The sequence below is a fragment of the Trichechus manatus genome, unplaced genomic scaffold (assembly GCF_000243295.1).
Source record: "Trichechus manatus latirostris isolate Lorelei unplaced genomic scaffold, TriManLat1.0 scaffold00184, whole genome shotgun sequence".
Taxonomy (NCBI): domain Eukaryota; kingdom Metazoa; phylum Chordata; class Mammalia; order Sirenia; family Trichechidae; genus Trichechus; species Trichechus manatus.
Window position 1 is genome coordinate 4405627 of NW_004444120.1, and position 23526 is coordinate 4429152.

Below are 23526 nucleotides of genomic sequence, written 5' to 3' on the forward strand. Positions count from 1 at the left end.
GGTTGTTAACCAATATCATAAAACAATATGTGTGCTAACTGTTGAATGAGAAACTACTTGTTCTGTAAACCTTCATCTAAAGTACAATAAAAAATAAAGATTCCTTAACAAGATTCAATAAGTACAAACTCCATTTTTTTAAAGCCACCAAAATTAAGCATTTAGTGTATGCAAGGCATAAAATATGGCAATTATCTCAGCTGCACTTTTTCATTTTAAACCTCACAAATAATTTGTAAGGTAGGCATTTTTTCCCATTTTATAGATGAGAAAACTAAAGCCCAGCAAGGTTTAGTCAGTATGAGAAGGAACTGACACTCAAATCCATCTCTGTTTGTAAATCTCTACTCTTTCTAGTACAGCCACATGCCCTGTAACTTCTCTTGTAATAAAGATGAGCAATCTTACAGTGACATTCATATCTCATGGCTACCAAAGAGTAAGGTGAGAGAGAGTCTGAGGCACAAACCTGAGGTCCAGTTCATGGCAGAACAGAAGGGAGTGAGTCATCAGTGTTAATGTGTGGGCTTTGAACTCAGAGGAACACGGGTATAGCTCTCATGTCCACCACCTAAAAGCTTTGTGACCTTAGACATGTTACTTAATCTTGCTGAGGCTCAAATACTACACCCGTAAAATGCAAATAATATTATCTACTTCATAGGGTTGTTAAGGGAATTAATTGAAATAATGCCGTTAAGGTACTTAGCACAAAGAAAATTCTTGATAAAAGTAAGCTCTATGAATAGTAATAATCGCATTATCTCACTCGACTTATGGTATCTCAATTCCCAGCTGCCGTGGGGTCGGTTTCAACCCATGGTGACTCCATGTGTTTCAGAAAACTGAGCTCCATAGGGTTTTCATGGCTGTGACCTTTCAGAAGAAAACCACCAAGCCTTTCTTCCGAGGTGCCTCTAGATGAGTTTGAACTACCAACCGTTTGGTTAGTAGCTGAGTGTTTAATAATTTAGGCCACATGGGGGCTCTTTAAATACGTATGTGGGTATATAGGAAGAGAGAGAGAGACCCTGTCTACCTGTCATTTGTCTACCCTCACCAGTTAGGTCTCCATACTGCCACCAGAGGGAACGTCCTGCCCTAAAAAAATCCCATTTCAACTCCAGTGAAAATGCAAATTCCCCTGGGTTTGCTCATTGAGTGAAACTTTCATTTGCATGATCTCCTCTGCCTTCAAGCACGAACCTCCACAAACGCTACTTCTGTGCCATAAAGTGTGGATGTGAAATTCGGCCCCTTCAGCAAGATCCGCAAATGATCCACTCACACAAAGTGTTTTTGAGTGCAGCCAACTTTAGTAAAGATTGGAATGTGGCAACACGGAAAAAGGTTTACTAGGCAATCATACTAACTTCAAATGGAATATTAGTCATTTGCAGTTTAAGACGCACTTTGGCCTCCTCCCCATCTGGATGTTTCCATTGGCTGATTGCCCCGTCTACATACCAGCATCACACCACTTGCTGGCTTTTCTCTCTGTGCTTTTACTATTCCCTTCCCTACTCTCTCTTCCCTTACTCTCTGGACTAAAGCCATTCTTTTATTTGTAACATGAATACTAGTTTGACTGTCTGGTTTTTGTTTTTATTTTTGTCTTTGTTTTAGTTAGTTAGTTTGTTTGCCTTGTCTTCTCTACTCACACCTCAGAGTGTTCCTTCTATCCCAAGTGGTTAGTTATCAACTATTTTTCCAACAAAAATTCCCTCCCATAGAAATTCTGGAGCCAGCAGTTAACGTAATAAACTTTGTTATGAAAATCTGTTAATTTTACTCCTTTGCTTAGTAACTCTTAAGTGGCTTCCCACTGCTGTTAGCATTATGCCTCAACTCTTTTAAAGGGGTTTACAAAGGCTTCCATGATCTAGTCTCAACTATTGGCCATTTTGATATTACTTTGGTTTTTCAAACCCATCTGTGCTTTCGCCAACCCACAGGTCTTCATATACACTGTTATTTGTGTATACTATTCTTTTTTCAACTCTTCATCAAAATGACTCTTACTAAGCCATCTTACTAAGCCCCAGACTTAAATAGCACTTACTCTAGGCTAGGTCCCCTGCTATGTCCTCTAGGTTAGGCCCTCTTGCTGGGTGCTGTAGATTATATCCCCATGCTAGGTGCTCTTTTATCTTCATGTACTTCTTAATGCTTTTTGCCTTGTAATTATTTCATTATTTAAAATAATGTATTTTCTTTCTTCCTCTGCTGACTCCAAACACCACTAACTACATATTTTAGTACCAAGTATATAGTAGGCATTCAATTTCTTAAAAACTATTTGAGAGTAAACATTGAACAGAGCAGGTGTGTAAAGTATTTCCTCCTCTCTCCTTTGGTTCTGGGCTTTAATTTCCCCTGCCTCTGAGGAACAGTCTTCTAGGAGCCCCATAAAACCCAAGTGTTGGTGGAGAGTAGAGGAAATTATTTGGCTTAAAGGCCTGACCAGTTTTGTCGTTGCTGCAGTTAGTAGAGCAGGAAGTAGAGAAGGCAGATGGTGGGGAGTTAAGGGACAGTGCCTATAAAATGTCACAAGGGTCCCACCTCAGTATGCTGTGAACTGTGTGTTTAGTAAGTGGGCTGCACTCTTTGCTATCTGTCTTCAGGATTTAATTAACTGGTGTCACAGTTGGAGAGACACTTCATGCCTGTGGGGAAATACGACTGAACTCATCCATTCTAAAATAAATGATTAACGCCATCATCTTCCACATTATTTTTCAGTAAGTGGGACAGCTACATTTTTACAAGCATCTTTGTGAGGTAAAACCACTTTGAAACTATAAATACTGGCCAGGATAGAAAAGAGGGATGGGAGATTAAAAAATGCAGGCAAGATTATGTTTGTCCGTGGTTCATTTTATAAAACTAAGACTTGTTTCACAGGAAGCATTCAGAAACTCCTCATTTTCATAACGCATCAAACCAGAAACCTGTTCCCTATTTTTAGAATTTGTCCTATCATTGTGCTGTTGGGAGCTAATGTGTTTTGTGGCTTACTGGATTTGGACCCACCTCCTCCCCCGTCAATCCCCAGCCATGCACACCTTCTAGGTCTCTAAGCTTCTCAGCTCAGTAGGTCATAGAAACTGTTCCCATGGTAACTTCGGTCAAACAGGTTCCTTCAGGCTGTCATACACAGACATAATAGAGAAAGAAAAACTGAATGTTCTGGCTTAGGATGCAACCAAAAGGGGTAATAAACCAAAAAATCGAACTCCCTGCTGTCAAGTTCTACAGACTAGAACTGCCCCATAGAGTTTCCAAGGCTGTAAATCTTTATGGAAGCAGACTGCCACATCTTTCTCCCACAGAGCGGCTGGTGAGTTCAAACTGCTGACCTTTTGGTTAGCAGCCAAGCACTTTAACCACTGCACCACCAGGGCTCCTTCTAAAAGGAGTAATACTGACTCCTAAATAGTCTGGAAATTAGGATGGTTCTTGAACCATATATGACTCATTGCCATAAGTGACCTAAAAAGAAACAACTTCTGAAATTAACATAGCCCGAAGAAACTCAATGAGAAAACATAGATCATAAAATTTGGACTAACCATTAACTATTGTGTTTGGAGCTTCTAGTAAATATTGAATGCTGGGCTCGGTAATTTCCACATATAATCTCATTTGTTCCCCCCATAAAAAACTAGTCGTGATAGATCTTAGTAGTTCCATAATTTATCTAAGGCTACTGAGGCTCAAAGAATTAAAACGAGAGATTATCATTTAAGTGGGATTTGAACCCAGGTCTGCCCTTCTCCACAGTTTCTGCTTTCTCCATGATACCACACATTTTGAGTCACGATCTGTGCTGAGGGAGTTCGCCACCAGTTAAGTACAGATATGAAAGGTAGCATTTGGGAAATCATCTTGGCTCCAGGAGTTTACAGTCTGGGGACTGTGGTATAACAGAGTTACAAAATTTAGAGTTAAAAAAGTTGCCTTGAGTGTCAGCTCCTCTACGTAATATTAAAGTGACCTTGAGACACTCAATCTCTTTGAGCCTCAGTATCTTCATCTGGGAGTTGAGATAAGAACTCAGTGAAGTGTTTTGAGGATCAAATGAGGATCAAATGTATTTGAGCATGCCTTATAAAATGTGATCAATGGTTGTTATTATTATCCTACATACTGCCTAAAATATTGGCACATCTCTTCAGAGAGTAACACTCAATTTCTTTTCGCTTAAAATTGCCAGGTTGAATTCTGTCCTCAAGCACATTTTGTTTTATCACCAAAATTAAGAAGACTATGGTTCTTCCACCCGGAATCCATACTGAAAGTCAGCAAATAACTAACCCATGATTATATATAATGAACCGCCATTTTACACATACACACACAGATAGCTACTTGATTTAAGGAGATGACATTTATACTTATTTTAAATTAAGGCTTACTTAGTAACAGAATTTAGTTAACATTCTACACGCCGACTGGGCAAGCAAATAGAGTAGGATCAGAAGCTAAAGGTCCAAAGATGAGCTGCTTGATCAAGGAAATGCTAATGCAACAAAGTCAAGGGTTGTAATCTGGCAGCGACTGGCCTGAAAATGCATTTTCTTTGGTCAGCACAGCTTGTTTTGTTGTAATTGTTGCTTTTCGATGATCCTTTTAGACAATGCATGTACCCGTGGGTTTGCTAACTATTCCATCATTCATATCCTCTTACGCTGAGCTGCTTTTCACATTTATGTCACCTGCCTCACATCTGAATTTGAATCCCTTTTGCCAAATAAGAGACAAAAGAAATGAGGCCCCTGTATTCTGAAATGGTAAAGACTGAAGTGATTGTATCTGAGCCTGTAAAGCATAAAGGACAGAGCTGGCGTGAACTCAGGCTCCGAATCCTGTGAGAGTAAAGAAATGACATACTCCACTTAAAAAGTTCTGATATTACACAGCAGATTGTAATTACATTCATTTAGTAAGCATTTCTAAGCACCTGCTGTATGAACAGTTTCTGGCACATAATAAGAGCTATGTAAGTTACTTGCTCTTTATTAGGTTATCATCATCCTCCTTATCATCATCATTGCTATTATTGTTATTAGTCAGGCACAATTCTAGGAAGGACAAAGTCACATGAGACCTGCCTATCTCTTTACTCCCAAGGAGAAAGTATCCCCAGTATCCAGTACAGTTCTTGATACATGGTTTTTGCTCAAAAAAATGTCTGATGAATGCATGAGCAAATAATGGATGATTAGCAGGAGGCTATCCCTAGCCTGTGAGATCAGCATTCAAATTCTGCTCAAAAAATTCGTGAGAGAGCTGTGGCTAATTCTAGGAAAGTGTCTGGAGGATCCCCAGAAGGACAGCTCTGGAACTTTGATCTTCCTGAAGGAATTGAAAGACTGTCTAGCCGGAAAAGGTTTCCTGAGAGCTGGACAGGACATTAAGTGAAAGAATTAGATAATGTCTGCAGAGAATCATGTCTATAAGGGCTGTATAAGCACCAGACATCATTGATACTACTGTTTAAAATAATTGTGCAGCCTATGCTTCCTATGTGGTAACCTCAGTGCAGCAGAATTTTTCTAAGTAAGTGTTCCCTCTAAAATGCCTTCTGCTCAGTCTGATCATGGACTGGGTTGACAGCTGAGGCACTGATAGCGTTCTAAGTGCACATCACATGGGCATATTTGGTGCAGCCTCACTTACTGAGACGCTCATCATGACTCACCTGAACTGTTGAACCAGGCTCCTTACTGAACTTCTGGCCTTATAGAGCTGGTTGCCCAAACTGTTCTTCACATTCCTAACTATACTGGTCTTTTAAACTACCATCTAGTTAGGTCATTTTTCTGCATTAAAACAGTTTATGATTTCCTTTGGCCTTAAGAAAAATAGAGTCCAAACTCCTTAGCAAGGCACATATTGAACTGGGGCTACCACACCTCTCCTCTGAGCATTGTACCACGATCTACATACTTCAGAGGACTGTGGACCCAATTCCCACTCCTCCAAATGACTTTTCTGCCCTTTGTTCATGTGGTCAACTCCTGAGCATTTTTCAAACATCCCTTCCTCCCTGAAACCTTCCCTCACACCCATCTGCGGAAGTAGAATTTCTTCCTTGTCTACATGCCCATAGTGCTGAAAAGTTCTCTTGTATTGGCCAAGAACTTTGGCTACAAAATTTGGAAGTCCAGCTTAAACATCTTAAGCAATAAACCTGGATTTATTCACCGTGTCACCAAACTGCACAGTGGCTAGAGGTTGAACTGGCTAAGGATGCCTGGGACCAGGGCCTCAAACCAAGTCAGGGACTCTCCCTCAAGCAGCTATCCTCATGGGGCAGGAATTACAGATACTGACTTCTCCAGCTTTGCATCCATACCTATCTGAAACCAGAGGGGGAAAGAAGCTCCTTCCCACTAATTCCAGGTATAAAATTTCATCAGAAGGATTCTGGTTGGCCTGGCTTGGTCCAGGTGAGCATCCCTGTAACTATCTTCACAGACAGGGAACCAGGTACCACAATCCACTCAGATTGAGTCAAAGTCCCTCCTCCTCTGACCTGGGAGATGGGTACCATAATTAGCAACCTCCAGCAACAATCTGGACCTTATTGGCCTTAGAATGGGAAAGAAGCAGTGTCCCAAAAGAAGGGGGTACAATTTAAGAAGGAATTCTGGACAGTTAGAAAATGCATGTGTCAGCTGGCTGTTTTCCAGCCCAGTAACTAATAACACGTTTCAGATTGCATTATAATTATGTATTTGAGTGTTCTTCTCTCACTGGAGTCTGAGCTCCTGGAATTCAAGTACCTTGGCTCACTCGTTTGCCTCTCGCTAACACTTAGCGTGATGCCTGATGACACATTGACTCTTGGCTAATGTTTGTTTGCTGTTTAATTAATAAATGGGTAGCTCTCCAATGTTCTGTGAATAAAATATCCAGTGTACATAACTACAAAATATTTTAATGTTTTGAATTTAGATAAATGAGTGTTTACAGAACGCCTACAATTTAAAGGTCATTGAGTGATTTAAAACTGAACAAAAACACAATAACCTTTGAAATACCACTAATATTTATTGAGTTTATATGATCAGCTTTTTCGTAAAAGGCATTTCATCGTCATAAAAATTTCATGGTAAAATTATCCATATTTTATATTTTGTATATTAAATGTAAATTAGGAAGATGAAGTTAAGAGCTTCTGGGCTTCTCCAAGTTCTCACAGCTAATGGGCTGCAGAACAGGAATATAAACTCAGGCCCTGTGATTCCAAGTCTATTGCTGTGCTTTTAAGCAAATTATTTAACCTCTCTGGGTAAAAAAGAGTCCCCGGCTGGTGAAAGCTGTTAAAATGCTGGGCTGCTAACCAAAGGGTTGGTCGTTCGAGTCCACCCAGGGACACCTCAGAAGAAAAGCCTGATGATCCACATCCCAAAAACTCAGCCATTAAAAACCCGATGGCACACAGTTCTCCTCTCACACACCTGGGGTCACCATGAGTCAAAATTAACTTGATAGTCATTGGCTTTACTGGGTAAAATAGGGATAATTACAGTTATTTCTGATGATTGTTGTAAGGAGTAAAAGAAGAAACACATAAAATGCCCAGCACAAAGCCTGGTCCAGAGTTGGGGATCAATAGATAATAGTATGTTTCTTAGGGACATTGGAAGACTTCTAGGATTTCTAACTGGCACCTATGTGTGGCCAGCTCTAGAGTTCCAACCAGCCCCTCTTCCTTACCTCAGCCCCTCCTCCCCACCCCCCGGGGCTCAGCCTGCTTTTCTTCTAAAAAATGTCCACTCTCTCTCCAGTAGTTTCTCTCCCCCAGGACTGACTATAGAGCAGTTTGCAGGTTCTTAGACTCCCTCTTCCTTCCTGAAGCCAAGTGCTCAGGTCTTTTTTTGCTGCTAGTAGCATACCTCTAGCTCAGGAAAGATAAATACCAAGAGGCCTAAGGATATGTGGATCCTAGACCATGTTCTGACATTAATTAGCGTGTGACATTTGCACCACTGTTCTCTCAAGCGTAAAATGAGGGTGTCGGACCAGAGAAATCTCTATTAAATATTTTATGTAAAGGAAATTTCAGTGAAAGTATTTTCACTGCAGAGTCAAGCAATACACCCAGTCTCAAAAAAAAAACACAAAGTGTTTTAAGTATTTTTCCATCCACCAGATGAACCAGCACTGGCCTTGTCTATATGTTGCAGAAAAATTTCCATTACTTTTAACTATTTCTTCTTGCTCCACTTCTCAGCAGGGATTACATGCCTGAGGCATACATCAGAATTTTGTCCTGAACATAGATCCCAGGAAAAGTTGAAGTAAAGAGGACACAGAAGAAAGAAATAGCACAGATGACATTTCTTTTAGGCTCAATGCCTAGATCGCACTTGGCTCACTGCCGCCTTCTCATTAGTCCCACTGACTGAATCTGATTAGCCCACCCTGATTTATTTTTGGCAGCCCAGGAGCACATGGGCCAATGCGTATTTTTATGGCTGAGACGAGCATCCCCAAAGCTGTCCTTAGCATTTGGAAGATTAGTCCCTTTCCCTGGTAGATTTCACTGTCTATGAAGCATCATGACACATTAGACATGTATTTATTGAACACTTTACAGAACTAAGTCTATTTATTCCTCTTTTCATTATCAGAAAAATCTTCAGCTCCCAACTGCTAAAATATACAGCAAAAAAATGTTTAAACGTTCCTAACTTGGTATCTGTAAATTATTTTTCCTGAGTTAGTGAATTAGCTTCTACAATCCATAAGAAATAAAAGTAGGATTTCAGTGTTGTTGGATTTGTCCTCCTGATGCTTTGATTTGTCTGAATTCTGGATTTTCCTATTATGCACTACATGCTACTTTTTATGTAAACGAGGCAAATAGTCTCAAAAATGTGACTTTTAGATGTTGTTAGCGCCTTCGAGTTGGTTCCGACTTACAGCGACGCTATGTACAACAGAACAAAACACTGCCCAGTCCTGCACCATCCTCACAATCGTTGCTATGTCTGAGTTCATTGTTGCAGCCACTGTGTCAGTCCACCTCCTTGAGGGTCTTCCTCTCTTTCGCTGACCCTCTACTTTACCAAGAATGACGTCCTTCTCCGGGGACTGTTCCTTCCTGATAACATGTCCAAAGTACATGAGACGAAGTCTTGCCATCCTCTCTTCTAAGGAGCATGCTGGTTGCACTTCTTCCAAGACAGATTTGTTCATTCTTCTGGCACTTCATGGTATATTCAATATTCTTCACCAACACTATAATTCAAAGACATCCATGCTTCTTCAGTCTTCCTTATTCATTGTCCAGTTTTCACATGCGTATGAGATGATTGAAAATACCACGGCTTGGGTCACGTTTCCTGGTTTTCCCTTTTTTTGTTCAAACAACTGCCTCTTGGTCTCTGTACAGGCTCCTTGTGAGCACAGTTAAGTGTTCTGGAGTTCCCATTCTTTGCATTATCCATAATTTGTTATGATCCACGCGGTCGAATGAATGCCTTCGCATAGTCAATAAAACACACATAAACATCTTTCTGGTATTCTCTGCTTTCAGTCAGGATCCATCTGACATCGCAGTGATATCCCTGTTTCCACGTCCTCTTCTAAATTCAGCTTGAATTTCTGGAATTTCCCTGTTGATATACTGCTGCAGTGAATAACTCCCATTAACATGAATTTTATTACTCTTTCCTTTCCTCATGCATGATCTTTCCCTTCCAGTGAGGAGATCCCTGCTTTTCCAGAATACTCTTCATAAAGTTTGTCTATAGAGAATTCTAAGGAAAGTAGGACGGATAGAAGTGAAGAAGAGGTAAAATTTGCAGCAAGGGGGTTTAAAGAGAAAGAGATGCTATATTGGGGAGAAACATTAGGAGGTTAAGTATTGCTGGAGACCTGGGTTACACTGAGATATCTCCAAAGGACTCTAGTTATTTTGAACATCCTTTCGGTTACATGGCCGCGTTGTTGTCCAGGACACTGCCTGAGGGAAACTGAAGGACTGAGCACGACACCAAACTTATTATAGCTATATTAACACTACAATTGCAAGAATTCTCTTGATTAAAAAAAAAACCTTGTGATTGAACCCAGAACTACGTTCAGTTCTAAAATTTCCATTTTTTCACAGTGTCTATCTCTCCAGTGAGATTTCCTATATTTTCATTCACTGTGAGTAAACTTAACCCACTGCCGTGGAGTCAATTCTGACTCATAGGGGCTCACTAGGACAGAGTAGAACTGCCACATGGGTTTCCTAGGCCATAATCATTATGGAAACCAACTGTCACATCTTTCTCCCACAGAGGTTGGTGGGTTCGAACTGCCGACCTAATGGTTAGCAGCCAAGCGCTTAACCCCCAGGTTTAGCCTTATGAAGAGCACCACCAGGGTTCCTTATGAATATACAAAAAAAAAAAAAAAACTGTTGCCATCAAGTCGATTCCAACTCATACCGACTCTATAGGACAGAGTAGAACAGCCCCATAGAGTTTCCAAGGAGCAGCTGGTGGATTTGAACTGCCAACGTTTCATTAGCAGCCTGAGCTCTTAACCACTGCGCCACCACGGACTAGGACCCATAAAAATTAGATTTATAAAAAATGAAATAAAAAGAAAAAAATAGTAGTAGTACATGTTAGGTTTATATAGTCTCTTTTAAGGTATGGATGTGTACCATATACTTGATTTGACTGCTAACAATATGTGAGGTATCAAAATCAATAAGTAGATTCATTCTTAAGAGGTTAATGCCCACATATAATTAAGTCAATCAGCAATACTTTCACTCCTTTAACAAACACTTATCAGTTACGTACTGTGTGTCAGGCTCAGTGTTAGTAAAATAAGCCAAGAGTGGAAGACAGACATGTGAATAGTAATAGAGTTTATTTTCTGTACTTGTGTAGGTCAATGGTTAAGAGCCTAAACGAGATGGTCACCTTGGACAAGTGACTTAATCTTTCTGAGCCTCAGTTTCTCATTTATAAAATGAGATTGAAAAGAATAATACCTACCTAATGGGGTTGTTTGGAATAATAAATGATATGATTATGTTTATAAAGTGCCTAACATAGGACCTAGATACTTTTAGGTCCTTAATAAATTTCAGCACTTTTTCTGTACTGCTTTTATAGAAGAGAAATCTGAGGCTCAGAGCAGTAAAATAACTTGCTGAGGATGCCTCAGATCTAGAAGACAAATAAAAACAGAGCAGCAAGTGGTAACAAAGTATGTAAGTCTTATTTGAGACCAGAGTGTAGAAGGACTAACTTGCCTGTGGAGTCTCAGAAAGAATCAAATAGGAAGAAATACTTAGCCAACTACACAAATGACTTTTCAAATATTCCTTAAACTTTTTTTCTGGAGATTTGGAGCACTTTTAAGTCCATCAACTGTCGACTTTTCCGTACATGTCACAGATCTTCAGTCTAGTCCTTTCTTCAGCGTCTTATCTTCCCTGGTGGTTCAGTGGTCAAGTACTCGGCTGCTAACCAAAAGGTCAGGGGTTCGAACCACAAGCCACTCTGTAGGAGAAAGATGTGGCAGTCTGCTTCCATAAAAATTACAGCCTCTGAAACTATATGGGGCAGTTCTACTCTGTCCTATAGTGTCGCTATGAGTCAGAATCGACTCAAGGACAGAGGGTAATCTTTAGTGAGGAGTCCCTGGGTGGTGCAAACAGTTAACCACTTGACTACAAACTGAAAGGTTGGTGGTTTTGGACCCACCCGGAGGCACCCTCAAAAGAAAGCCCTTGAGATCTGCTTCTGAAAGTCATAGCCTTTAAAATCCTATGGAGCACAGTTTTACTCTGCACACATTGGGTTACTGTGAGTCGGAATCAACTCGATAGCAACTGGGAAAAAAATCTTTGATGAGGAGAGTTTTCACAGATTTTCCATCCTGATCATTTTTTCATTTCAGAAATTACAGGTGGGAAGTGAGTAAGCAAATAATTGCCTTGAAACATTCTTCCAGAATTCTCCTGGGACTACCACAGCATTACTGGTACTCCACTTAAAGTAAAATAGAGTACTTCTTCAAACCGTGTAGCTACTCCAGCATAGCTAAAACTAAGAACCTCCCTGGAAGATGAGCATCAAGATGACTTTCATTCATTCATTCATTATTTACCTATTCACATGATATATATTGTATATTTATTGCATGGCATGATCCGTGAACTGGAAGCAGGTTTTCAATGGAGGAAAATCCTCAAGAGTAAAACTCTGAAAAGATCAGTAGTCATAGGAGTGATAATCTCTGTTTTTCCTTGTGTAACTAAAATACATGTAATTCTATTTTACAAAGTAATGCTTATCACGAACATTGATTTTAGAATTATCCCAGCATAATTTTATTGCTCCTAATTTGAATTTGACCTCCATTTCCTTTTTTCTCTTTTCTTAAACAGAATGCTACAACTTTCCATGTCACTGTCCAAGATGACAATAACATCATTGTCTCTTTGGAAGCTTCTGATGTCACAAGTCCATCATCTGTCTATGTTGTGAAGATAACGGGTGAATCCAAAAATTACTTCTTCGAATTTGAGGAATTCAACAGCACTTTGCCTCCTCCTGTTATCTTTAAGGCCAATTATCATGGACTTTATTATATAATCACTCTGGTCGCAGTAAATGGAAATGTGGTGACCAAGCCATCCAGATCAATAACTGTTTTAACAAGTAAGCATCATGTGTGATATTGTCTTCTGCGTTTCTTTCTTTCTTTTTTTTTTTTTTTGGTGAAAATGTACACAGCAAAACCAGCTCCCACTCCACAGTTTCTAGACTTAACGATCAGTAACATTGATTACATTCTTTACATTGTGTCAATATTCTCGTTATTTCTGTTCTAGTTGTTTCACTTCCATTTTTTTAAATTCCCTGCCCCCGCAACCTTCTCATCTATGCTTTAAAATAGCTGTTGAACTTTTGGTCTTATATAGATAATTTTTTTAATGCAATACTCAAGGGTGACAATCTTTACTCTTTGGGCTAACCTCTCAGTTTAAAGGTGACTTTAGGGGATAGTTTCAATTCAAGGTTTGAAGAGCAACTCAGGACCATAGCCTTGGGGACTTCTCCAGTCTCAATAGGTCCAGTAAGTCTGGATACTTTAAGAATTTGAAGTTTTGTTCCACATTTTTCTCCCTTTTTTTCAGGACTCATCTATTGTGTTCCTGGTCAGAACATTCAGTAGTGGTAGCCAGGCACCGTCTAGCTCCTCTGGTCTCAAGGCGGAGGAGGCAGTGGTTCATGTAGACAATTAGTCTTCTAGTCTAGTTCCTTCTCTGTGCTTGGCTTTCCTACTTTGTCTTTTGTTCCAGATGAATAAAGACTAATAATTGTATCTTAGATGGCCATTCATATGTTTTTAAGAGCCCAGATATTACTCAAGATTACTCAAGATACTGGGAGGTAGAACATAAAGTTTAAGAATTATGTTGTGCCAATTGATTGAATTGTCCCATGAGATCATGGTCCTTAAGCCTCCAAACCAAGAGAACAATCCCATGAGGTGATGGGTTATGGCTAATTAGATCAGCATCTGTAGCACTACCCGCTTTTGTTTGGTTGTTGTTATTGTTGCAAAACCATACACAACCTAACATTTTCCCATTCTTCCATTTTCCCTGTGTACAGCCTACTAACATCAATTACATCAGTCATGCTGTGCAAACTTTCCCCACATTTGGTGCCACCTTTCCCATTACTATAAACAAAAAGTGACTATCAACTAGGGAGTACTTCTCCCCCCCTCCCCATCCCTGGTAACCACTAATAAAGTTTAGTTTCTGTAATTTACCTATTCATGTCATTTCATAAAAGTGAGCACATACAATATTTGTCTTTTTGTGATTGACTTCCGTATTTCTTTTTTGAATGTGTTCTTATGGAACTCTAATTGAAAGAAAGTCAGCCCAGAATGGCTGTTGTAACAAGATCCAGAAAAAGATGAATTGGGAGATAACAGATTCAGGCAGCAGATCTAGGTTTATAAATTCCTGTAATACAAACTTACTTAGCAATACCAACTAAAGTCAAGTGATTGTAATGTCCTGCTTTATATTAAGAATACGGCATATTGCCAATGTTTGATAATATTCTACTGTTAACATTTTGCTAAACATGAATCTGATTTAAAACAATAAAAGTAAGCCTCAATGAAGTAGTATACTTTGGGACTGAATGACAATTTTAGAATCATGATTGAGCCATGTAAGTTTCTGCTATATTATTCAATAGTGTGATCATAGCTAGTGTATTGATTTTTAACCAGAACATACATTCTAATATTAAATAATTTTGGTTTGTCTGAGTCCTGATACATTGAAGTTATGCTTATATTTAACCTCATATTTAACTTAGTCAAATTCAATTATATATATTTTTAGCTGATAGAATGAAAGAGATCTCTTTATTTGTTAATAGCAACACCGTGTCTCACTCTCCAAGTAGTCTTAGCTTCCACTGGCCAAGAAAAATGTCAAGGAAAAAAAAAAAATCATTGGCATTTTAACCTTCAAGGGCCCAGGTCCTACAGAGTTAATGATACTGGGAATTTTTAGGGGTTGTTTATATAAGAGTTTCACTTTACACTCTAATATCTAATCTTAAAATAAGATGTGACTCTACTGTATAAGTCAAGGTTTAGAAGAAACACTACTATCTATAGGATGGTAGGTTTTATCACTAGAGCAGTTTAATGGCTCAGAGAAGTTTGTTTTATTTTGTTTTGGTCATTGTTCTTCAGTGCAAATTTTCCAATGGCTGCAATTTTTAAATGCCAGCTATATGTGATCATTCTGGCCACAATTAAGGAAAAGGACATGATGATATTGTCTGTTAGGATAAAAGGAGAGAGAAACAGGAAGAAATAAGGATTCAAAAGCAAACTAGAGGACATGTTTTCAACTTATCTGTCAAAAAATAAATAAAATGTCCCTTGGTAGAGTCCCAGGATCAGTGTTGAGCCTTAAAACTTAGGAATGGCACAGATCCCAAACCTTCAAATTGTATAGACAAAATGAAAACCCTAGCACCTGGCTGACTTTTAAAAAGAACTTATCTGGCAAAATACTGCTTTAAACAAGTTCCAGAAAAAGACGAATTGGGAGTTAATAGGTGCAGGAGGCAGATCTAGATTTATAATTCCTATAATACAAACTTCTTAAAGTCAGAATCTCTGCCTTACTCATCTGCTTAACTTCATAAGCACCTAGCACAGGTCTTACGCTTCATAGGTGCCCAATAAATATTAGTTCAATTAAGTTGATTAAGTAATAGGAGAAAGAGGAGAAAAAAAGACTGAGTGCAAAGCAAAATAGAACGTAGAACTGTGGTGATCATTCCTGACTGTCTTAGTCTGGGTTCTCTAGAAAAGCAAAACCAGTGAAGTATATATGGAGAGAAAGAGAGGGAGAAAAAGAGATTTATCTCAAGGAAATGGCTCACACGGTTGTAAAGGCTGGCATATCCGAAGTCCGTGGGTCAAGCATCAGGCTGCAGGCTTTTCTGACTCATGTAGCTGAACGGCAGGCCACTGGCTCAAGTCCCAAGAACCAGAGTTCAGGTGATAATGAGTTGGATGCAGGATCCAGAATGAGCAAAAGCCAGTGAGATTTGCCAGAACATCCATATATATTGTATGTAGGTCACACCTCAGAGGAAATGCCCCTTACAACTGATTGGCTGATCACATCAGGTGACATCGTGGAGGTGATTATATTATATCACAAAATGGAGGATAACTACATCATTGTATAAGTGCCAAATTACATCATTACTTAACTGCCAGACTACATCCTTACATAACTGCCAAACCACTGAGAATCATGGCCCAGCCAAGTTGACACAACATTAGCCATCACACTGATCCAATATTTTTTAGCACAAATTCAGCCACTGCCAATCAGACAAAGCTCAAAGATTTGGCATTTCAGCTAATGGTTCATGAAGAAATTTCATAAGTAAGTAAATGCTAAAATTTTTCAATATCTTATGATATTTTAGCACTTGCAGTGAGTTCTATTAAAAATATTTTCTAATTTCCTTCGTGATTTCTTCTTTGGTCTGTGGGTTTAGAACTGGATGTCCAAAAATGTGGAGATTTTGCAGATATCTTTTTGTCATTGATTTTTAGTTTAATGCTGTTGTGGTCAAAGAACATACTTTGCATGATTCCAATTCTTTTAAAATTGTTGGGATTTTTTTTATGGCCCAAAATATGCTCTATCTTGGTGAATGTCCCATGAACACTTGAAGAGAATATTTATTCTGATGTTGTTGGTGAACTTTCAATACATGTCAATTAGGTCATGTTGATTGATACTGTTGTTCAGGTCTTCTATATCCTTACTGATTTTCTGTCTACTTCTTCTGTTAGTTACTGACAGAGGATTGTGGAAGTCTCCAACTATAATTGTGGATTTGTCTATTTCTTCTTTCATTTTATGCTTTATGTATTTTGAAACTCTATCGTTACACTGTTAGCTGCAAACACATTTAGAGTTGCTGTGTCTTCTTGATGAACTTACCTCTTATCTACATGCAATGTCGTCTTTATCCCAAGTAATATGCTTTGTGTTGAAGTCTCTTTTGCTTGATATTAATATAGTCATTCTAGCTTTCTTTTGTTAAGTATTTGCATGGTATACTTGCACCATCCTTTTACTTTCAGACTGCCTATTTCTTTATATGTAAATAGGTTTTTCGTAGATAGTATAGTCTTGCTTTCTATCCAATTGATAATTTCTGCCTTTTAATTGGGGTGTTTTGACCAGCACTATCCAATAGAAATATAATTCAAACCAAGTATGTAATATTAAATTTTCTGGTATACACATTAAAATTTTTCATTTTTAAAAGATTAAATGAATTTTAATAATATAAATTATTTATCTTATTATATTCGAAATATTATTATTTCAATATCAATCAATATAAAAATGTAAACCTGCTTCAGTTTTTATTTTTAAACATAAATTAATCAAAAATAAAATTTAAAAATTATTTTCTCTGTGGCACTAGCTTCATTTCAAGTGCTCAATAGCCACATGTGGTTAGTGGCTACCAATTTATACAGTGCAGATTTAGGCCATTTGTATTTAAGTAACTATATAGAGAGTTAAATTTAAATTTACCAGATTGATAGGACATTAGTGGGGGCCGTCAAGTCCATCTTGCCAACAGTTGAGTTGGGTTAGAGGTATTAGTTACCTTCAGTTTGTTACAGATTTAAAATTCTTCCAGGATAGATTGCTGTGAACTTGTGCTTAGTGTGGGGCCAGGGGTGATAGAAGGTTTTTTTCAGTGTTCTAGTTCTGCCCTTAGTGTTCATCAGGCCTTCACTCAGTGCTGTGTTTGTGGTGGGGGCAGGGGAAGTTCTTGGCTCTGGACTAGCCTCAGTGGTAGACAGACCCTGAGTCCTGGATTTTGGGGCATTCTCACCATTGCTGCTCTTCACTATCTACTGACAAATTATACCTTGAATCTGTGAAAGGTCTCAGGAAGGAGAGGGTTTCCCGCCTTTCCCCAGTAGTAGCCCACCTCTGCTTTATATCAATGCAGGATCATGGGCCCAAGAGGGCTCCTGGTCCTTTTCCAGGGACAGACATCTCCCTCAGAAGCATAGATCTTTGTCTGGGAACTGGAAGGAAAACAATTCCTTAATACCTCTGCTATGTATTAGGAAAAGGCCCCGGGAAGTGAGTCTCTTAGTGGTGCCAGTTATCACCTGTTTGCCTGTGGCACTGAGGCAGGTCTCTCTCCAGTCCCCTGTCCTGCCCCCAATCTTTCTCCTGTGTACCTGGCCAAGGCCCAGGATAAGAGCTGGGGAGTGATTGTGGGCTCCACTTGTGTCTCGAACGCCCAGTGATTCTAAACCAATGACGACCTAGAACTTTTGGATGACGGAAATGTTCTATGTTTGCGCTGTCCAATACAGCAGCCACTAATTTTTAATTTTATTTAATAAACTTTTAATTTAATTTAAATAGCCACATGTGGCTAGTAGCTACCATATTGGTTAGAGCAATTCTAAACTCCCATGCTTGACAGCATCAACCTTCATGAATTTGATGAAATCTTAGCTGATTTCTTCTGCCTGCTTCACCATTTCCTCCCATCATCTGTCAAAAGTGAAATAGTTTGTGTCTCTTGTCTCCTCAGAGAGGCTTGTCGTTCTTTGGAATTTAGTGCATTTGTTTGCCTTGCAATCTCAATTCTCTGATAGAAAGATTTTGACTTCAAGGAATATTTGACTTTTTCTTGTTAGTGTGGGAGTGACATTGTCTTGCTGCTTTGTATATCCGAGGTAGAACTGGAAACTTGCATTGATCACAAAACAGTAAAAATTAATTACTGAGGGTCTATTGTTTCTCCTCTTTTACCTCATTTGTAAAACCCCAGTTAAATCATCCCAGATTTCAAAAGCAATAATAGTAATAAAAACTGGGGATTAGTGTACAAATATTTCTGTGACATTAGGCAGGAGATGACACTAGCAACATTTGGGTTTCTGCTTCCTCTTGTATAAAAGAAGGAATTGAACTAAATGATTACTATGAGCCCTAAAGCTACTATTATTTTTCAGTTTGTGATTCTTTTATCTTCATTTTTCTAATGAGAGGCTTTTTCAAAAAAGTTTAGAAAACATTTGTAGTATTTGCTCACAGGGTTGACACATTTCTTTTGAGAATAAAAGGGTATATCGTGTGGTACATGCTTGTCTTGATGAAATAAGTAATGACAAAGCGACTGGCCCTGGGGAAGTCCTTTGCTATTTCACTGCAGTTGTTCTGAGTCTGGTGCTTTCAGAGAAAACTGAGAAACATGGCAAAGAATAAGTTCAGCACAACAGAGAAGTGTGGTCAGTTCAAAAGAGTTCTACAACCTGAGGCTCTAATATCCAATATTTGATTGAGAACCTATAGAGTGTTCAGTGCACTCTAGGAAGAAGAGATATTTTCTTAATAGATAAAATAATAGATGAAAACAATTGCTTAGAAATTGAGGAAATGTTATATACACACAACGGTCCCCTCTATTAGTAAAGTCCTAGAGACAGTGGCTGTACATATTGCAGAACACACATAGAGACACCCTATAAAGATAATATTCTGTAAAAATCTATTATAAATAAAAATAATCCATGAGCTTTAATTTTTTATTCCACAGTTATTGGGTAAATTTTCTATGCCATGTCCTAGGTACTAGAGAAGGAAAGATAGATAAAAATACCCATGCTCAAGGACATGACACCATAGTGGAAAAAACAAATATGCAAACCACTACAAAAATATGAGAAATGCTGTAACAGAATTATGTAGGACAGAGTGCGTAGCCTTCCTAGGGAACATTGGGAAGGCAACACAGGAGAAATAATCATTGAGAAATTCATGCAAATTCATCAAAAGAATAAACAATGAAAAGTATTACACTCAGTGTCAAGGGGAATTGTATGTGTAAAGGAGTGGAGGTGTGAACAGCATGGCCCATTTGGAGAAGTGCAAGTAGTTAAGATGGCAAGCATCTGCAATTCCAAAAAGTAACAGGGAAGGTAACTAGAAAGGTCAGGAAGAACCTTATGTATCTTGCAAAGGAGTTTACACTTTAGCATGTAAGTGATGAGGAATGATGACAGATTTTATACAAAGAAATGACATAGGATTTTACTTGGGAAATCTCCCTCTTGTAACAGAGCCAGAAGCCACAAATCCTGAATCCTGCATTGGAATATTTTGGGTGGTGGTTCAAAGCATAAGCTCTGGAGTCAAAGAAACCTAGAATAATATGCCTTGGGCATATTAATTTCTTTAGGTCTTAGTTTTCTAATCTGTAACCTATTCCAAGAGTTAGCAAACCTCTTCTGTAAAGACTTAGATAATAAATATTCTGTGCTTGGAGGGCCATATGGTCTCTGTTGCAACTATTCAACTCTGCCATTGCAGCACAAAAGCACTCATAGATACTACACAAATGAATGGGTATGGCTGTGTTCTAACAAAATTTTATTTATACACACAAAATTTTGAATTCCATATAATTTTCATGTGTCATGAAATATTATTCTTCATTTGATTTTTTCCAACCATTTAAAAATGTAAAAACCATTATTAGCTCTCATAGATCACACAAACCCTTGATCTGGTCATAATATTATAATATTTAATATTGAGACAATTTTGGTAGTTAGTTGGTGTAGGGGTTTTTGTAAAATAATACACTTAGCAAAATGTGTAGCACGTAGTATACGATCAATAGATATAAGCAGTACCAATAGCATTAAATAGAAAATCACTCAAGGGATCAGCAGCAAAAGAGAGAAGAACAGACTAGGCAGAGAAATGTCAGTCAGGTTGAAGGTTAAAATAAAGACTCGGACTAAAGTGAGAGTATCAGGTAGCCTGGGGGCTTAGAAGTTTTTAGGAAAGAACAAATAAGAAAAAATAGAGTGAGGTTGGAAGCAAGGAGAATAATTTAGAAATCTATGGAAATACCCCAGGAAAGGAAAGATGAAGACTTGAACTAAGGTGATGGGTGTGATGGTAGCCACCCTTCTGGACCAGGTGGGCTGCTGCTGGCCACTCATCTCAGTGGCCTATTTGGATGTAGCTGAGGAGTCAAGTAAGGTCTCAAATCATCGTCTAAACACAGGCAGCAGCTCTGGTCTGGAACCCCAGATCAGTCTTCTTGTGGCCTTTTTCCTGCTCCTGCCATCAGGAGTGAGGACCTAATTACAGGTTCTCTCCCTCAAGAGGACTGTATTAGAAGAGACACATTCCTAAGGATAGTCACATCAGAAACAAAGCTTACCTACTGACCACTGACCCAACTGCTTCTTTAGTTTTCATTCTAGCAAAACAGAATCATTTCCGGTTAAGAAGCACCTTTTAGCAATCAGGAGTTACTAAGAAGTGCAGGGCTGCTTTTGCTTTCTTTAAACAGATGTTGCTGCACATTTGTTTCTTGGTCTCCTATTTGAGATAGTCATAGACATTTTTTGAATTCCTTATTCCTGATATGTCATGAGTGGTTCAAAATTAATTAAAAAGCATTAAATATTCTTCAAATTGAATATTAGTTTTTATTATATGGGGACATGTATTATGTGAGGAAAAAATGATTATATTATTTTTTATTAAAAGAATAAAAAGAGAATTTAATGTTGGTTTCTAGTTAAAAATAATGCAGTAAATCCCTGCTTTGTCGCACACCCTTTGCTCCTACTACAAAGTAAAAAGAAAACCAAAAGTACATTGCCAGGCTCAAAAACAAGATAGTCAGAAACAGAACAGAAATGCAAGGTAGGGAAGTGGGTTGAAGCCATAGGCCTTCTGTGCTCTGGGCCTGGAAGAAGACAGTATTGCATTTGGCCCTAGTAGAGTAAGAGGGACTGGAGTGCTCCACACTAGATAGGCAACAGAGCCAGGCTCTCTGCTTAGAGCAAAAACTCTTCCTGGTTAAGAAAGAAGCATAGATAGATGCCTGGGAAGCAGGGGGCACAGATCCAGTATTACTACCAAGGACCAAGCTTAGTTACCCTGACTCAGTGAATCTTTGATAGCCACCACATCACCCACAATATCAAGAACTCCAAAATAATATTATAAGCTTTAGTTCTAGACTAGGAGCTCTAATGGACTGAGAGAAGACAATGGCTAAATTGCCTCAACAGCAAGGAATAAGCACGAGATGGGAGATGAAAAGGCATAAAATAAGTCTAGAGAGCCTGTATTCCAAAACACACAAAGAAATCTATGCTAAAAAATATACACATCGAAATAATGACCGTAACATTTCACATTATATTGTATATAGCAATCTGATGAAAAATTTACAATATATTTATGATATTCAATAACATAAATGAAAGAATAACATCCATTCAAAAAGAATAAGAAATAATGAAACAAAAATTGGTGCCAATAAAACAAAAACATATAGAATAAACATAAATAAAAATTTTAGAAATGAAAAATACAGTCACTTAAATTAATTCTAAATTTTAACTAATTAAACTAGGTAAAATTAATCAATTACATTTAAAGCTAAATTATTGGAAAACTGCAATAGATAGGATAAATTCTGCACCGATAATGGTTAATGAGAATTACTAGTAAACTTGAAGATAAAAATAAAAAACCAAACCCATTGCCATTGAGTCGATTCTGACTCGTAACGACCCCAATAGGACAGAGTAGAACTGCCTCATAGGGTTTCCAAGGAGCGCCTGGTGGATTCCAACTGCCAACGTTTTGGTTAGCAGCTGTAGCTCTTAAACACTACTCCACTGGGGTTTCCAAACTGGAAGATAATACTGAGCAATTACCTCATAATTAGGCACAATGGTACGGTTCAGAGACATGGAAGTGAGAGAGGCTCTAAGGAGGCTTAAGAGTTCAAGAAAAAGAGAATAGAAGGAATGACAGGTGCAATATTTGAACAGGTGATTATTGAGAATTTCCAAGATTTGGAGAATAACATGAATCCATAGATTAGCAGAGACTTCCTGACATGAATCCACAGATTGGCACAGAATTCCAAGTACCAAGTAGGAAAATTTAAAAATAAGACCATGCCTAGATATATTATGGTGAAACAGAAGATTATCAAAGCATAAATAAAAAGCTTAAAATGTATCAGAAAGAAAAAGCATAGTATGTGCAAAGGAATGACAATTAGATGGACAGCATTATTTTCTTCTGCAATATTTGGTACAAAAAGACAATGAACCAATATCTTCAAAGTGTTGAGATAGACACTGTCTACTTAGAATTTTATAGCCAGCTAAACATCAAGAGTAAAGCTAAAATAAAGACATTTTCTAATATACAAAATCTGAAAGAATCAATACCATAACACTAACTTGAAGAACTATTCATAGATGTGTTTCAGCAAGAAGAAAGGTGAATCCAGAAAGAAGGCATAAGATACAATTAAAAAAAAAATCAGGTAATGTGGTATATGACAAAGGATGCATTACAAATTAGTGGAAGAATATGGAAAAAGAACCTATGAAATAGGCAAAAGAATCAAACAAGCAATTCTCAGAAGAGGGGAGATGAAAGGCTAATAACATGTGAAAAGATAATCACCCTCCTTCATGATATACATTTTCTAGCAACTTCATTTCTCTGTCCCATCCAGCGTCGTTCCTAAGACAAGAATGGAAAGTACAAGAGGCAGATTGCAGGCAAAGGAATAATGAATTAGATCAGGATTTAACCTTGTCATTACTGAACAACACAGCTCTGGTTTATGCCACATCACTTAATTTCTAAAAAGAAAAGTAGTGAGGGAGGTAATTTGAGAGACAGTAAAATATTTTTAGAATATGCATTTGAGTTCTACTGAAAAGAGTATTTCTGGAATCAAATATACTGCCATAAGGCTTCGGCATAGACTCTTGGATTTGCAACTGGCCTGGGTCATTTGAGGCTGAAGGAAATACATAAAACAAACATGTAAGTATACATTTAAAAAATTCTCTTAGTTTAAAATTTAAGTACTTTCCAGC

General features: G+C 38.2%; 1 protein-coding gene across 2 annotated transcripts in view; it reads left to right on the forward strand.

The window, feature by feature from the left end:
* PTPRO (protein tyrosine phosphatase receptor type O) overlaps nucleotides 1-23526 on the forward strand; it is a 251210-nt gene that overhangs the window by 131688 nt on the left and 95996 nt on the right. For both annotated transcript variants that reach the window (XM_004387346.2, XM_004387347.2), the window contains exon 2: nucleotides 12416-12689. In XM_004387346.2, the coding sequence (XP_004387403.1) occupies nucleotides 12416-12689 (274 nt within the window). The remainder of the gene's footprint in view (nucleotides 1-12415; nucleotides 12690-23526) is intronic.